This window comes from Ziziphus jujuba, chromosome 2, assembly GCF_031755915.1.
Source record: "Ziziphus jujuba cultivar Dongzao chromosome 2, ASM3175591v1".
Classification (NCBI taxonomy): domain Eukaryota; kingdom Viridiplantae; phylum Streptophyta; class Magnoliopsida; order Rosales; family Rhamnaceae; genus Ziziphus; species Ziziphus jujuba.
In genome coordinates, this window is record NC_083380.1 from 4,383,246 (window position 1) to 4,400,489 (window position 17,244).

Below are 17,244 nucleotides of genomic sequence, written 5' to 3' on the forward strand. Positions count from 1 at the left end.
AAAACAGACAAAAAGAACAAGTATTATTTGCTTCCTTAGTGGCTATAGGCGGCATATAGACGATTATTATGGTCACGGAAAATTAAAAAAGATGTGGTAGATAAAAATCCGACTGAACCAATTCATTTTCTTTTTATTTGTTATTTTTTTTTCTTTTTTCCTCTGTTTCTGCATAAAATGTTCTGCTTTTATGTTTTTGCTTCCACTTGAAGCAGTTGAATGGTAGTTTCAACATCATAATCTTGCCTTTTATTCTTCATTTTGTCTTTTTTTTAAAGATTGTCCTTGTTCTTTTGGTCATCTGTGCATTGATTCTTTAGATTGCCAAAAAGACATGGTTTTTTTCATTCATAAACCTTTTAGAATTAAGCTTAGAGCTTGTCTATGTGCTTTTATTGGTCCCCAAAATCAAGTGGCTTTTTGGTTGAAATAAGATACTTTCCGCCTGCTTTAACTGATTGTGGAGATGATACAAACGAGATTCCTTGTGCTAAAGATCAAACCATGGACATGGTAGAAACCTTAGGAACTAGAGAGATGAATATCCTTTGTAAGTTTCTGATTTCTTTAGAACTTCTTGGGTTTCTAACAAACTTTCTAAAATTGCAAAAATAATGTTAAAGTTGTAGACAAAAGAAATAACAGACACGAAAAGGATAAATTGTTTTTATAAGATAAATGATTTGATGGAACAAATTCAAGTCTCATGATCTCGAAAAATTTTTAAAAGATATACATATTTTATAAATATCTTATGAATCATGGTATACAAATTTTAGTACTAAAGTCTCCAAATCTATTTTCATAAATTTAATTTATAGCCTTTATGCTTGGATGGAAAGAAAAAGAAAACAGTTCCTTAAACTTAATGACGGCTTCCAAACGATTGCATTTTCTATTATATATACATTATTGTGGAGACAGTCTTAATGCTTGGATGGAAAGAAAAGAGTATTCCATGTATATAAAACTTGTTTTTGTTTTTCGTTTTTTTTTTTCTTCTGTTTTTTTTTTTTTTTTGTTTGGGTCGGGAAGTACAATAATATTGTATTATTGTTCAAATAATATTGTAGTTTTTTTTCTTTTTTACAAGTTTCTTGTATCTAAAAATAAATAAAACTAAGTGTATTATATTTCTTAATTCTAATATCATTTTTCTAAAAACAAAAAAATATATTGAGATTCAAATTTTTATAAATTCATTTGTCTTTTTAACAAATTTTTTATAAAAAAAAAAATGTAAATGTCTTTACGAACTCTGTAAAACATTTTTAAATGCATGTTATTAACATTCTTAGAGAACTAAAAAATACATAAATGCAAGTCCCAAAACGATGACGTTTTCAGAATTTCCAAATTTTTAAAAAATGGGACCGTTGAGAGCCTGTGTTCGACGTTATGAATACACATTCCTCTTTTCATTCGTTCCTCAGGAACCCTAACCTTCGCATGGCGATGATGGCTGAGGAATCGGACTCCACCACCAAGACGACGATGATGACGACTGACTGAAGTCAACCGGAGCTGGTTTTGGTTCGACACCGATCACACCTTTGCCCTCTTCTCGTAAGTTCGTCCCCACTTCTCCGTTTCGTAATACTCCCCTTTTTCTTTTGTCCTCATCTTAACCAGAGAAATTTTGACTGTGATTTTCTGGGAAAACAGAGAAAGATGAGGCTAATCAAAGAACCAAAGGGAGAAGCTGCTCCTAATCGCCGAATTAACGATTTGTGATTTTCCCTGTATGAAGATTTTTTTTTTCTTTTTTTTGGGCGAAATTCGGTTTTTGTTTGGAGTTTGGAATCTATTGGGAAAAGAAAAAATCGGGTTTTATTTTCTTTTTCTTCACGATTTAGTTTAACCCAAAAAAAAAAAAAAAATTTAATGTATATATATATATATATTTTGGGGGAGTTCTGCTTTCGATCCCATTCTCGCACTCCCTTGGCTCTCTCTTCTCTTCTCTTTCTACGTCTCTGTCTCTGAGGGGCCTTTTTTACTTCTCGCCACCTAAAATATGGAAACTTTGAAAAATGGTAAAACATCCGGTCTCTACTTGCCTCCATTACAATGTTCTTATGCAATTATACTAAAATGGAAAATATTGTTTTACTTCAGAGAAAAAAAAAAATATATATATATATATATATATATATATATATATATAAAGGAAAGATGAGAGTCTAATACAGTTAGGATGACCTTATTGGCTCATTAATTTCTTGATTAATATGATAATATTTTTAATTTCTGTTGCTTTTTTGGTAAATTTTAATTTATGTTGCTTGATTATTTATGAGTTGTGCAAGTTTTGACCTTGGGGTCCCCAAATTAATGCCGTCATGCCTAGAAACTTGCTTGTCAGTTGTCTTTGAACTCAGAATCTTACCATGGCAATCTGATTCCTTGAGAAAAAAACAATTTCCAATCCATATACTAGCCACAATTGAATGTTAATCATTTGAAAAAGGTCAAATATATTATATAAGTCGGCAAAGTATCATTTATGTAAAATCTTTTAGTTACGGAATAGAAAAGTCAATCATTTGAACTCGCTTTCTGTTCTGAAATATATGATGGATTTTGAGTGTAAACTCATTTTGCAAGGAATGCCACCTTTTCGTTCCGAAGGGAAAATTCTGTAAATCTGATCTTACAGAACCTAAACAATAGTTCAGGTATCGTTCTTACCGAAAAATCATAATCAGCTAAACCATTCTCTTCCTATTTTTTATGCTTTTCTTTGCTTATTGTTATCTCTTTTTTCATCATTTCATTATTGAAGTTGTGGCTTAGGATTCTATTGGTGAAGACTCAGGATGACTGCAGAAATGCAGGCAAGCTCTGATCATTTGGTAAGCAAATCACCTTTCCAAATGACCTTTACTATTGATATTATCCGTTTTATAGCTTTCAAATTCTGCATGGATGTGAATCATGATAGCAGAGATTTGTAGTTCTTGGCCATTGAGAATTTGAACAAATTGGCTGATAAGGAATGCTTCAAATGTTAATATTAACTTTCTTTATACAGATATTTGCATCAACTGCAAATATGGATTGTATCATATCCCATAGGCTCTAATTATCTCAAATATGGATTGTATCATATCCCATAGGCTCAATTATCTCACTGTAATCTTGTGAGATCCGCTGTATTGTATGTATACACGTTCACTCTTCTTAATGAAATCACCTTGGTATTTTACCAATCTCTCTGTTTTACAATTTGGTTTTTGGCTCCTTTTCTTTTTATATTTGGTAGGTTAACATTATCTGACCTTTGATTGAGATGCTTCAATATTGAGATGTACAATTTTGGAACAGATTTCTTAAACATACTATAAATTTCATTTTAGTGGGGTCAAAATTCCTTCTTGCTCTATGATCAAGTCCTGAAATATGCTGATCGTGTTATTTGCGGTTCTTTTGTTCCCTCCATTGAGATTTGAAGAAATTGGTTGGTAAGGAATGCTCCAAATGTATTTGGATTTTGGCACCTTTTACTTTTTTATTGATATGCTGAGATATTTGGTAAGTTCACATTGTCTGACCTTTGATTGAGATGCTTCAATACTCAAATGTACAATTTTGGAGCAGGTTTCTTAAACTTGCTATTAATTTCATTGCAGTGGGGGTCAAAATCCCTTGTTGCTGTATGATCAAGTGCTGAGATATTCCGATCGTTTCAGAAATTGGGCTTCACATATCTCTTTGTTCTCTAAGCTTGTTACAAAGGTAAATTTGTTCTCCTGATCGTCCTTAAATCTTCATGTTAGATGAATTTTTCTTATCCTCAATGGTATGCATTCTTGAGATGCATCTAATTTGTTATTTTATAAGAAATTAACTTGTCCGTTTGATTGACATCTTTTATTGACAGCACATTTTGACAACTGTATGTTGTTGAGACTATTAACATCTGCTGAATGCTTTCTAGGCTACATAAAATGTAGAATAAGGTGCAAGGCTGTGGGAATAAGAAAGTTTGTAATGAGAACTCTATTTAATACAATATATATATATACATATTTATATAAATATGAAATTTTGGGTGTTTGGGTGAAGAGAAACGTTCAGGGATTGCCCGAGGTTCCCTTCCTTCTGGTGTGCTATCTGTGTCTCTTCTTGTCTCCCATTTGCCTTCTTTTCCATTCTTTTTTTTTTTTTCTTTTTTTTTCTTTTTTTTTTTTGCCTCTTGCCAATTTCACTTTGTTTCTATCTATGCATTTTGTTCTGCTTTCCTCTTTCTTCATGCTTTCTCTCTTGACTTTATTTCTATGTTTCGTTTTTTCTTTACTTTCTCTCTTTTTTGTTATCGCTCTACTTTTTCTCACTGCTTTTTCTTTATACTATTTTTTTTTTCCAGTTTTTTCTCTCTATTTTCTTTCTCAACAATACCCTCTATTTTCTTTCTAGTTTTCTACTCTGTTTTCTTTTGACTTTCTCTTGCTGCATTTTTTCTCTCACTTTTTCTTCTACTTTTCTCTTATTAATTTCTCTATGCACTTTATGTCAAGTTTGCTTTCAAAAATTTTTTATTCCATGTGCTATCATTGTTTAGCTTAGATGTCCTTAAAAAAATTGAAAATAGAAAAAGAACTATTATTATAATATATGCAAAATAAAAAAGAATGAACTTAAAAAAAAAAAAAAAAAAAAGCAAACAAATAACGAATTGTGAAGACAAGTTAATAAAACGATGCATGTGATAAAAAATTATAAGAAATTGAAAAGATAGTTTTTTCCCCAAAAGTGGAAATTTTTTTGGAAGAAGACAAGTCAAGAAATCTTTTTTTTTTTTTTCAAAAACTAAAAAAATGAATGCAAAAAAAATAAAAATAAAAAATAAAAAAACTGAAATCGAAGGGACAAGTGAAGAAACTAGTAAATGTTAAACAAGGTAAGAAACTAGTAGCTAAAGTAAGAAATCGACAAAATTTTGATATTGTATTAAAATGAATAATGCTAAATTTTAATATATTTTTTTATGCTTTCATTAAATTTTTTTTTTCCAAGAAAGTGAAAAAACTAGTGAGCAATTAAACTAGATTTTAAGGAAGTTGGAAAAGTTAAGAAACTAGTAGCTAAAACAAGAAATCAACAAAATTTTGATATTTGTTTAACTGAATATTGCTAAATTTTAATATATATTGTTATTCTTTTATTAAAAAAAATTATATTTTGTTTAATTTTTGAAGGAAAAAACATTGTATATTTAAAAACATATTCTAATTTATTATATATTTTAAATTTTAATATAACTAAAACTTCGGGTAAATTCTTTCATTACATGTAATAATAATTGAGAAAATAATATTCAAAAAAATTATTAAAACTAGTAGATATATTATGCTCATGTTAGCTCATAAGCTTAAAAATAAATAGGAAACTAAAATTTAAGTTTTAAAAACAAAAATTGGATAAAAGACTTGCTAGATAGTTATTTTTAATAATTATAAAAATAAATAGAAATTTACTAGAACGTGAAAAAAATTTAGTCCAGGAGATTACTGAGCGGTAATTATTGATGTAATTAAGGACATGAAGTAGGATTTTATAAGAAAGCATTGATAGCATGTGGAGTAAATTGTTTGCTTTATGGCAATAGCCAAATGGAGAAAGCAACTAGAATAAGAAGTTAAGAGTAATTAGAAAGAGAACATAGTGGACAAAGTGTAGAGAGAGAAAGTAGAGATAGAGAGTTTAAAAGATAACAAGCGATTGAGGTCTATGGATAAAGCAGTAGAATAGAGAAAATGTAGAGGAAGAAAGCGATGGAAGGCATAAGATAAAGTGAAGAAAAATGTAAATAAGAGAGAAATTAAATAAGTGGAGTTAAAATTTAGATGTAGAAGATGGTGCTAGGGAGAAAAGATGCAGGCAGGAGACAGAAAAGATGGAGTTAAAGAAACGGAGGGGGAGTTTTTTATTTATTATTTTTCTTTTTTAGGATATATATAATTTACATTAATTGTAAATTCAGTTGCGATGATATTATCTTTTATTATTCAAAAACAAAATTATTATCTTTTATTTTCTTCACCAGAATACATTATTTCATTTTTCAATTCCAAAAAATTAAACTAGCAGTTAATTTTCTATATAAAATATATGTAGAAGACCTTGATCTGGTGGCTATCATATGCCTAAATAAATTGGGGCCACTACTTCAAGGACGATGATTCTTTTTTTTCTTTTTTTTCTTATCAATAATTCCAAGGATAATATGATGATTTTGATGAACACCCACCATATTTATCAATAAAAAGTGCATTGTCAAAAAGGGGAAAAGGCCTCTTTTAATTTTGAATAGAATTTTTTAAAAAGCCAAATTTAAAAGAGGACTAGTGCCATGTTTGACAAAGTTTATTGTTATGCTTTTGTTTCTTCTTTCACTTCTTTCGAAGTGCTTTTTAAAGAAGTTATTTTTTATTGGTTTTGATTAGAAATGCTTTTAAAATTAAAAATATTTCCAAATAATTATCTAAACACCTTTAAAAATAGATTTTGAGTTTTAAAAATTACTAAAAGCTATACCAAATAGGATTTAAATCTTTAAGAGATAACCATCAATGGAATTTCAATTTAGGCTGCATTCCTGGTGAAGTAAAAGGTTTTACTTCCATCCAACAAAAAGATAAAAATTAAAAAAAAAAAAAAGTTGAATTCAATGAAAAAGCCAAGCATTGTCCCATTTAATGACTTTGAGGAAGAAAGTCAAGATAATGTAAATATTTGTTTACACTTTGGAGTATTGCGTGTAATTTGAACCATGTGTATGTTGATATTCAAGGAAAACCTTCAAATTTTAATTTAAAAATCCCACTATTAAATTATAATAACATTATGAACTGTACTAATGAAAACAGGTTGTATGCTGTATGTGAAACCTATCACTCATAAAATTGGTAAAAAATAAAAATAAAATAAAATAATCTAGAACTTCAGACAAAATAATATAGCTTTGTCATTCTAGGAGTTGATTGTTTGAAGTTCTACATTCTTCAAAATCATTATGAAAAGGTTATCGTTCTTTCAAGGTGTATATGTCTCACCTCAAACACTACGGTTTCCATTTAAAATGCTCCACATAATATTTTTGGAACCATTTCGTAATGGACAAATGAAAGGCAATGTTTTGCAGTTTCTAATGCTTCGGTGCAGGAGATTCTTAAGCATTAGAAACTTCTTTTTCCCCTATTGTTTGAGCTTTTTTTTTTTTTTTTTTTTTCCTTTTTTCATTTATATTTCCATGGTTTGATAAGGTAAAAATGAAGTATGATACAAAAACATAATGACTTTATACCTTCTTCGTTCACATCACCTCGTTGATTTAATTAGTTGTATGGATTCTCAATCTTGTCTTGTTGGATTGCAATATAGAAGATTGTTTGGGATAGATCAGGTTACAAATAGATTCAGAATAATCTAAGCCCCTCAAATGAGTAATTAAATGGTTATGCATTTTTTTTTTTTTTCCTTTTCTACTTCTGACTGTAAGTTTGTTGCATTTATATTTTGGGTTTGGGGTGGCATTATAAATTCCACTTTGGAAGTTTCCTAGGGAAATTCTTATGCCTTTGCTAAACGGAAGTGGGGCCAAGGGAAATAAACAAACTGCAAAACTTCATTTCTTTCATGACTTCATAAAGTAAATAAATAAATAAATTTTTAAAAAAAAGAAAAAAGGAAGTAGAAGAAGTAGAACAGAAGAATATTGTTATTTTTCACTTTCCATGTTCATAGTTGAGTACTTGGCCAATATGAAAAACCAAATACTGATGAGGAATGATATACAAGGCACGCATATAATTCTTTTATTATTATTATTTTTTTTTTACTGACTTCCACTTACTTTGATCCTTTCTTCATTGAATATATGTAATTGCTATTTATTTTTTTCAAATTCTATAAATACAAAACACATTTTTAATTTTGTAAATATCATCCTAAACAATCTTATTTATAAGACAAGTTGTTTGTAAATTTAATATCTCTTTATGGGGGGCACAACATATCCATGTGATCACATGACTTCTTCGTCAAACTCTGGCTGCTAGCGCAGACAAGTTCAATTTTCAAATACTTGAAATCCAGCAAAAAATTAATTAAATAAAGATTAGAACCTAGATATTATCAGAAAAAAAAAATTACTTAATTAGATATATCTAAGACAAAGACGGAGTATGCAGCCAATAAAATAAGCCATAACAAACAGACATGTGAATTTAACTACTAGAAATAATTAAAGGAATAAAATAAAGATCTACTTGGTAGATGTTTCCAAGTTATTAGAGTTTAAGGCACCGAGTATCCATTATCAATTTTCCAAGTCTATTTCATCATGCTTATCAAATTGGTTTCATTTTATCCGGGTAGAAACTTTTCTTTTCACTATCAAAAATCAAAAGACGTAATTAAGAACATAAAGGGTTATCTGGTTTATTTGAGCATCTAATCGATTGGAAAATGACTCCACTTTGTTCACAACATATATTGTATAATAAAAATTAAAAAAAAAAATGCAGCTACTTCAATAACCCTGCATGAATCCTTTGTTAAATTAAGGAAAATTATATTGGATTTGAATTAAGAAAAGGGTATTTTGTTTTTTCAGTTATTGACTAAACAAAATTTCAACACCATTCAAGCTAAAAATAAAAAGACAAAAGGATATTCCTTTACATTTCTCAATATATCATGGGTGGTCGAGAGTAGTAAAACTTGAAACTAGAACAAAAGAGCAACATATACTAGGATTAGTACAGTAATGTAGTTGACAAAGGATTATTATACATTAGACTTGCAAAAAAAATGTCAAAATTTGCTCAAAAAATTATTATTCATTTTCTTGTTTTAAAAAATAAATCAATGAAAAAATAATGATATATTTTCTTAGTTTTAGAATCATTAAAAAAAAAATGGTTGTTCTATTTACACTATGAAATTTAATGCCCACACTACATTTTACACACTCTCACTTTTATTTCAATTTTAACAACATACACCATCTCAATAATAGTTAATTTATCCTTAAATATAATTAAATACATATACTGCATATCATTGCCCCTAATTCCTTTAAATTTAATACACATACTGCATACATAACACCCATCCCTAACTCCTAAATCCTCGTTATTTCATTTTCAACAATCCTTTTTGATCTAGATTAGTTCATCCGGATGAAATAGGATACATTCCATATACAAAATCTAAACGAGTTTAAAACGTCCATATTATGTTTATTTAATAATTATTTTACATATTGTTCATTTTCATCTAGATTATACTAAATTAAACAAGATATATCAAGTATTTATACAAAACTTGAATAGGTTTAAATTATTCAGGTTATGTATATCCCATGAAAACTTCATCTATCGTTTATTTACATCCTGATTATATAATTCGAATGAAACAAGATACATAAGGTATGTAGAATTTAGACAATTTCAAATCATCTAAATTATGTATATTGAACAAGTACTTCACGTACGGTTTATTTTCGTCTGGATGATATAATTTGGATAACAATATTGAAACTCATCATTTCAACCTCATCCATCTTTTTACCAACTTTTAATTACTTAATCCTCTCTTTATTAATTTATTAACGATTTTTTTTTTTTTTTTACAAACTCCATAATACCTGAACACGTATTTTTTAATTTTGTAAACCATCATAAATCAATATTAGTCATAAGACAAGTGGTTTTAGGAAATTAATTTTATCTTTCTTTAAATTTCTTGGGGCCACTGCATAAAGCATGTCTTCATCAACTCTTTTTTGTTCTTTTTCTTTTTTTTTTTTTCTTTTTTCTTTTTTTTTTTTTGGTAACTTGTTCTTCATCAACTGTTGCTACTATCTAGAGTAGACAAGTTCAACTTTCAATTGCAGGAATCTAGTAAAAAATTAGTAAAATAAAATAAAGCTTCAAGGGCTATAAGAAAGAAAGTCAAAAATAGCATGCCGCTTTGTTTGTCTTTTAATTTTACTTTTCTAAGAATTTATTTGTCTTTTTATACGTTGGAGCACTAATTTGATAAGCCCGCATGCTATTGCTCTGACTAAGGAAGGCATCTAAACTTTATCAAAAAAAAAAAAAAGGAAGGCATCTGAACCCAGCTTGAAATTTCCACCCGGAATAAAATATATGTTAAGATCTAACACCAAAGCTATTGCTCTAACACATTGCATTCAACAAACCACAAACTCTCTGTTTTGCCCTTGAAGCTTTCCCTTTTCCATCTTGCAACAATCTTTGCTGTGCGATTACTACCATACCCAACTATGGCTCTCGAACTGGTTGGTGAAGCTTTGCTTTCTGCTTCCCTTGAGCTGTTGCTTGATAGGATGGCTTCTCAGGATGTCATGGACTTCATTCGTGGAAAGAAGCTCGATCAAGGGCTGTTCAACAAGTTAAAGATCATGTTATTGTCCGCTAACAGAGTGCTTAATGATGCTGAGATGAAGCAACTCACTGACAGAGATGTGAGGAAACGGCTGAACGAGCTCAAAGATGCAATCTACAATGCAGAGGACTTGGTGTACGAGATCAACACTGAAGCTCTGCGATACGAGATCCAAAGTCAATCTGGAAGCCACACATTGTTTCAGGTACGCAACTTCTTCTCGTCTAGAATCACTGTTAAGAATGTAGAAGCCAGGATTGTGGAGATTCTAAACACCCTAGAATTTCTTATGGAACAAAAGAAACATCTTGGTTTGGTAGAAGGTAGTGTTCAAACCAGACCTTTCCCAAGATTATCTGCAGCTACTTTGGTTGAAGAATCTGATATTTATGGGAGGGATGCTGATAAGGAAGCTATCATTAAGTTGTTGCTATCTGAATCTGATGAAGCAAGTGGAGGTAGTGACAGAATATCTGTGATTTCCATTGTCGGTATGGGTGGGATCGGCAAGACCACGCTTGCTCAGTCTGTTTACAGGACTATTGATGACAGGATCATGACCAAACCTTTTGACATCAAAGCTTGGATTACGGTGTCAGAAGAATCTGATGTTTTCACATTAACAAAAGCAATTTATGAGGCATTCACTAATTCTGAAAATTGCACCGTCAAGGAAACATTTCAACTTCAACTTAAACTGAAGGTTTTTTTGGAAGGGAAAAAATTTCTCTTAGTTCTCGACGATGTTTGGAATTTGAATTATAAATGTTGGTATGATCTAAAGAGTTCATTTGAATCAGCCGGATCTGGAAGTAAAATTATTGCAACAACACGCATTATAGAAATTGCTTCAATAATGGCTGGTGCTCCAAATCAATATCAACTAAAAGGAATCCCAAATGAAGATTGTTGGAGACTATTTGAAAAACATGCCCTCGGTAACGTGCAGCCAAGTGTTTATCAAAAATTGGAAAAAATTGGTAGAGAAATTGTTCAAAAATGCAAAGGGCTTCCTTTAGCAATAAAATCACTCGGTGGGCTTTTGCGCACAGAACAAGATCCCAAATATTGGGAAAATATACTAAAGAATGATACATGGAATTTGGGCAAGTGTGATATTCTTCCAGCTCTGTGGTTGAGCTATTATTATTTGCCATCACATCTAAAAAGATGTTTTGCTTACTGCTCGATTTTTCCTAAAGATTATGAACTTGAAATGGAAACGCTAATTTTATTGTGGATGGCACAAGATCTTCTACAGCCACAGGAAACTAAAACACCAGAAGAAGTTGGAGAGGAATATTTTAAGGATCTAATTTCAAGATCATTCATTCTTACCAATCAAGATGGCGAATTTACTATGCATGATCTTGTACATGATTTAGCAAAATTTGTCTCAGGACAGTCTTGTTTAAGTTTAGATGCAGATTGCTCAAGTGTCCTTGTAAGTAAGACTCGTCATTTCTCCTATCAAGGACATAAATCCCATAATATCAAGAAAATTTTGGGTTTGGGTAAAAATAAGGTATTGCGCACTCTTCTATTATTGGATCAATGTTACGAATTTGGTAGAGAAAAATACTTGATGCATCCTCAAGAGTTGCAATCATTGCAATACCTAAGAGTGCTTTCTGCAGATGCATATGGATATTCGACTGGAGGTCATCTCATCATGAAGGTAGTCAATTTAATTGGAAATTTGAAGCTCTTAAGATATTTGAATATATCTGGGGCCCAAATTAAAGAATTACCTGATACAATTTGTGCTCTGTACAATCTGCAGACTCTACTATTGAATCGTTGCACTGCTCTGACTGGGTTGCCAAATTCAATTGGAAATTTGAAGCTCTTAAGATATTTGAATATATCTGGGGCCCAAATTAAAGAATTACCTGATACAATTTGTGCTCTGTACAATCTGCAGACTCTACTATTGAATCGTTGCACTGCTCTGACTGGGTTGCCAAATTCAATTGGCAATTTGAAACATCTAAGGTACTTGGATTTGACTTCTTCTTCGATTGAAAAGGTACCTGAATCATTATGTAATTTGCACGAGTTGCACACACTAATATTGTCCGGTTGTCGTAAGCTTACCCATTTACCAAGCAATATCACAAAGCTCATCAACTTGCGTCATCTCGACATTTTAGGGACATCTTTAAGAGAGATGCCACCGGAAATGTCCAACTTAAAAGGTCTTCAAAGATTAGATGAGTTTGTTATAGGCAAAGACAGTGGATCTAATATTAAAGAATTGGGTAAGCTTCAAAATCTGCACGGTCATCTCTGTATTAGAGGACTTGAGAATGTAATAAATGTTGAAGATGTTTCACAGGCCAACGTGAAGGATAAGAAATGTCTCACTAGTCTGAGATTAAAATGGAGCGGTTATACTGATGATCCACTGAAAGCACGCGAGGTTCTTGGCAGACTCCAACCTCATTCAAATCTCGAGCGCCTGTCTATTGAAAATTATGGAGGTTTAAGTTTCCCACCATGGGTTGGACACCGATCATTTTCTTGTATAAAAAGCGTTGAGTTGTCTGATTGCAAAAATTGTTATTTGTTACCTCCGCTGGGACGGTTAACTTCCTTGGAAGTGCTCGGAATTAGTGGATTTGAGATGGTGGAGAGGATTGGCGATGAATTTTACAGTGATAGTGATGTTGATGGTTCTTCTTCTTCTGTGATCACTAAGCCTTTCCAATCCTTAAAAAGATTAGGCTTTTTCAATATGGCGGAGTGGAGGGAGTGGTCATTGGTGAAAGTGGAAGGCGGTGTTTTCTCAAATGTTAAGAAGCTTTTTTTGGAAGATTGTCCGAAGCTAAAGGAAGCATGCTTACCGAATAATCTTCCATCGTTGGAAGATCTTCGCATATGGGAAAATGACCACCTGATTGCCTCACTCTCAAAGTGTCGATATCCGTCGCTGGGTTTGCTTGGAATATATAGATGTCCAAAAACGAAGACATTTCCGAAAGGAAGATTGCCCTCCAATATTCATACAATTCAAATTAACCAATGTAATGAACTGGTGTCGCTTTCGGAAGAGGGATGGCCGTCAAATTTAAAATCACTTGAAATTAGATATTGTGAAAAGCTATTCGCGCACACCAACAGCATGAAGTGGAATCTGGGAATGCTTACCTCTCTGACGACCTTAATAATCTGTTCACCCGGTGACGTGCTGGATACATTTCCGGAGGAGGAAGGGCAGCTTCCCACCTCTCTCACTTCTCTTTACCTATTACGTGTTCCAAACTTGAAATCCTTAAATGGAAAGGCCCTTCGACACATCACCTCCCTTCAAAGATTGCAAATTTGTGATTGCCAACAACTCCAGTGCTTGCCAGAGGAAGGGCTGCCCGCATCTCTTTCTGACTTGAATATCGATTTGTGTCCTTTGCTAAAGCCGCGGTGTCAAAGAGGAACAGGGGAAGATTGGCCCAAGATCCAACACATCCAGAGCATACAAATAGATTACGAAGACATATGATCCATGCCTTCTCTGTAAATTTTTCAGGTATTTCTTTTCCACAATCTTAGTCATATAAATATGCTTTTATTTATTTTTCTTTTAATTTTGTTGATGCTAGTTAATTAGAATTGTTCTTTTTCAACTTCTAATCAAATTTAGTGTTCGAATATATGTGCACTAGTCATGGTGTACTTGTTTCCTCACAATGGACCAAACCTGAAGCTATTTCCACAAGGGAGGAGGGAGGGAATGGATTGCCTTTAAACTTACCACATTCTAAATGCTCCTTGTTCCTGCTATCCACTGCAATGCTTACCAGCAGAAGGTCGTCTCTTTTTCCTCTATTCTTAGTCCAATACCCACCTAAAAAGGTCCTTAACTACAATTTATATGAGATCACAACACCTTTCTTTGTTTCAGTTCAAAAAGTATTTTCAATTAAAAGCTTTGTTTTTTATATGCATGCTTTTCCTGGTCATTATAGGTTGATAACATTTTCTTATCTAACGACTACTAATTAAAAGATACTGTTCTTTTTTTCTTTAAGTGGTTATAACTTATACTTGGTGTAATGTTTCATATCCATTTAAATGCAATCCATTTCTTGCAATATATCCCCTGTTATCGGCCGAAAGAAAATGCTGTGCATGTCTTATTCTACTGTTGTTGGTATGTTAGAAAACTCTTTTCTTCCCTGTTTAAACTAACTTGTGATAAGATTTCACTTCTGGAAACAATGTCTTTTCATTCAAAGTAGCTGATTCATTAATGGTGGGATTTTTGTTTGCAAATTACATTTGTTGCTCTTCTTTATTTTTCCAGTCTTCAGATGGATTAATACCTGCTACCACATATTGGTTGACTGTTTCAAAGTGCTTCAGATGTATAATTTTGCAACCAAAGATGGACTTTTCTAAATTTATTCAGGGATTAAAAACAACATATTAAACACTATTGAAATGATATTTGTATTGTATACCAGTTTCAATCTAAGACAGCTGATTTTTCTGCAGGAATTTACAGAATGAATAAAGCATATGACAACATGGGGTACTGCCAATTGTATCTACTCAGCTGCTACTGCGAGTACTGCTTCTCTGTAGGTTGCAACAATCTTCCTCTCTCATATTACACTTGGATTGTAACTAGAATTTCCTCATCAAATTAATAATTTACTTGATCTTCATTACAAGTTGTTGTCGCCGTGCCTGCTCTTCCCTTTTATCAAATCTCATTTTTGCTCCTGCTTACTGGCCCTACAATCCCAGATAGAGAAAGAAAATGCAGTGAATATCATTTTCTGCGGTCGATATGTCAGAAAATTCTTTTCTTCCCAATATAAACTAACTTGTGATAAGGTTTCATTTCAAACTTTTATCAGTTGCAACGAAGTTTAGTAGCTGATTAAATAACAGTGTGCTCGTTTGTTTTGAAATACATTTCTAGCTCTTCTTCGTCATTTTAATCTTCAGGTGATTAATGCCTGCTACCACATATTCATTGATTGTTTCAAAGTGCTTTTGGGAATTGGGATTTGAATCCTTAATCAAGAAGCTATGAAACTTCACTTCTTGTCATCCCAGCATGCGTGATTGCTGGGGTTTGAGCTCCCCACTTTTCATTGCTATTTAACATGTGACACTGGTCTATCACTGCTAGAATCCCCTGAAACCGCTTGTATGTCAGATGTTTGAGTTCCCAAATAGGGAGTTTATCAGTTCATACAGGTAACAAAAACCAGACATTAAACACTAACGAAAAGATATTTATGTATTATATAGCAGCTTCAATCTAAGACAGTGGATTTTTATGCAGGAATTTACAGGATACTACGGCTGAATTCAGAATTCATATGAGATCACAACCATGTAGATGTCCCTATTGTCATTAAACGTACCCTTTAAATGAAAAAAAGGTTCACAGTTTACATTTTTCTAGTTTAAAGTATTTGATGTTGGAGATTTTTATTTTTGGTTGTGTTATATTTCATACAAGCTCTCATTGTCATTGTAGGTGGCTCATATTTTCCCCATAAAAACCATGGTGTAAGATTCTCTTCCCTTTTTTCTCAAGTAAAAGTATTGATAATTTATTTTTCTTTGCTAAGAATTTAAAAGTAGCTAATGGCTTACCCTGTTTCCAAAGACTGCACTTTCTTCATTCATTCAAGAAATGATATTTTGTATTTTATATCTGCTTGCTAAGATTGCAGATTTTTCTGCAGGCATTTGAAGGACATGAAAGGCATACTTTTAGATGGAACTGCCAATTGTAACTTGCTTCAGCTATTTGTAAGATACACTTCTCTGTTGGTTACAACAAGCATCCTCTGGAATTTATTATTTACTTGATCTTCGTTGGAGTTTCAATATGCCATCTGATAATCTCGTAGTAGTGCCTCTGTTCTTTGAACAATTCTGGTTGCTGTTCCTGCTCTTTTATTTTATAAACTCCTGAGTTTCCACTTGTAATATTTGAATGTAAATAGATAATTTTTAATTTGGAAAATTTTTAATTTGTTTAATTCTTTGAACTGATATATCATATATTGAATATTAGAAAGGTTCATTTTTTCACCTTTTCTAATTACTTTAATTAACTCTTGGCAGGGTTTCATTTCCCGATTTCCTCCTTGTTTAAACTGAACTCTTGTCTCGTCTAGTTGATTTCAACAATGCCTTCTGCTTAGCTGGGGATGATCTCAACTGCAGTTGTAGCACTTTACTGGTTCCTGACATTTCAGTACTGGAGAACCTTCTGTGCTACCATAGTCTCACTCTCTAATTGCATTGAATAGCTAATGGAATTTAAAAATATATATTCAGCAAATTGCAAAGCTTCCTCTGTTTCTTTTTTTAATGTTGATGCTCTACTATTAAGTGTAAGTAGAAGACAATGTAATTCAGTTCTAATCTGTAAACTGTTTTTTTTTCTTCATATGTGAGAAAGCACATAATCTTGGCCATTGCTAAGGCCTGTGTAGTTGTTGCAGCAGAGAAGTTTCTTCCACTTTTCTAAAGCTATTGTTCAGGTTGAATATGTATAAGGTTTCAATGCCTTAGGTAACAGTTAATGCAGAAGCTAACCCCCATGAAGCTGCAGCAAAGTTTAGGATTGTCTGTATTTTGCCCCATATATATATATATATATATGATATTAACAACCACAGTTTCAGCATTACCAAATAATTAAATAAATAAATAACCATAGTTTCAGATTTAGTATGCCTTTTCAATTAAGTGCTGTTTTTTATTTTATTTATCAATTTTTATTTTATTTTTATGTAAAAAACTTGTCATTTTCTTTTTCATAATTCAAGAGAAAAGATATTACATTTACATCTA

At 31.8% G+C, this 17,244-nt stretch overlaps 1 protein-coding gene and 1 long non-coding RNA gene across 23 annotated transcripts; both read left to right on the forward strand.

The window, feature by feature from the left end:
* Nucleotides 1-1,353: 1,353 nt before the first annotated feature.
* LOC112491809 (uncharacterized) lies at nucleotides 1,354-5,086 on the forward strand. 9 transcript variants are annotated; one of them, XR_009635596.1, is made up of 6 exons: nucleotides 1,354-1,566; nucleotides 1,666-2,036; nucleotides 2,608-2,855; nucleotides 3,360-3,534; nucleotides 3,633-3,738; nucleotides 3,884-5,086. It is a non-coding gene; the product is annotated as an uncharacterized LOC112491809 (long non-coding RNA). The 9 variants fall into 9 exon arrangements; XR_009635597.1 differs by having other exon boundaries at nucleotides 3,360-3,464; XR_009635593.1 differs by having other exon boundaries at nucleotides 3,360-3,738.
* A 4,985-nt stretch (nucleotides 5,087-10,071) lies between these two features.
* Nucleotides 10,072-16,837, forward strand: LOC107417752 (putative disease resistance RPP13-like protein 1). Of its 14 annotated transcripts, none has more exons than XM_060814528.1 (8): nucleotides 10,073-13,945; nucleotides 14,082-14,225; nucleotides 14,914-15,258; nucleotides 15,373-15,627; nucleotides 15,716-15,815; nucleotides 15,914-15,945; nucleotides 16,125-16,191; nucleotides 16,510-16,837. In XM_060814528.1, the coding sequence occupies exon 1, from the start codon at nucleotides 10,298-10,300 to the stop codon at nucleotides 13,916-13,918; it is 3,621 nt and encodes a 1,206-aa protein (XP_060670511.1). In that variant the 5' UTR covers nucleotides 10,073-10,297; the 3' UTR covers nucleotides 13,919-13,945; nucleotides 14,082-14,225; nucleotides 14,914-15,258; nucleotides 15,373-15,627; nucleotides 15,716-15,815; nucleotides 15,914-15,945; nucleotides 16,125-16,191; nucleotides 16,510-16,837. The 14 variants fall into 14 exon arrangements, with proteins under 14 accessions (XP_060670512.1, XP_060670513.1, XP_060670511.1 ...); XM_060814531.1 differs by having other exon boundaries at nucleotides 14,914-15,003; XM_060814540.1 differs by having other exon boundaries at nucleotides 10,073-12,097; nucleotides 12,203-13,945; nucleotides 14,914-15,627.
* The last annotated feature ends 407 nt before the right edge of the window (nucleotides 16,838-17,244 follow it).

Bases quoted from the DNA above. Each gene is read 5' to 3' on its own strand.
- LOC107417752 (XM_060814529.1), top strand. From the start codon at position 10,298: ATGGCTCTCGAACTGGTTGGTGAAGCTTTGCTTTCTGCTTCCCTTGAG.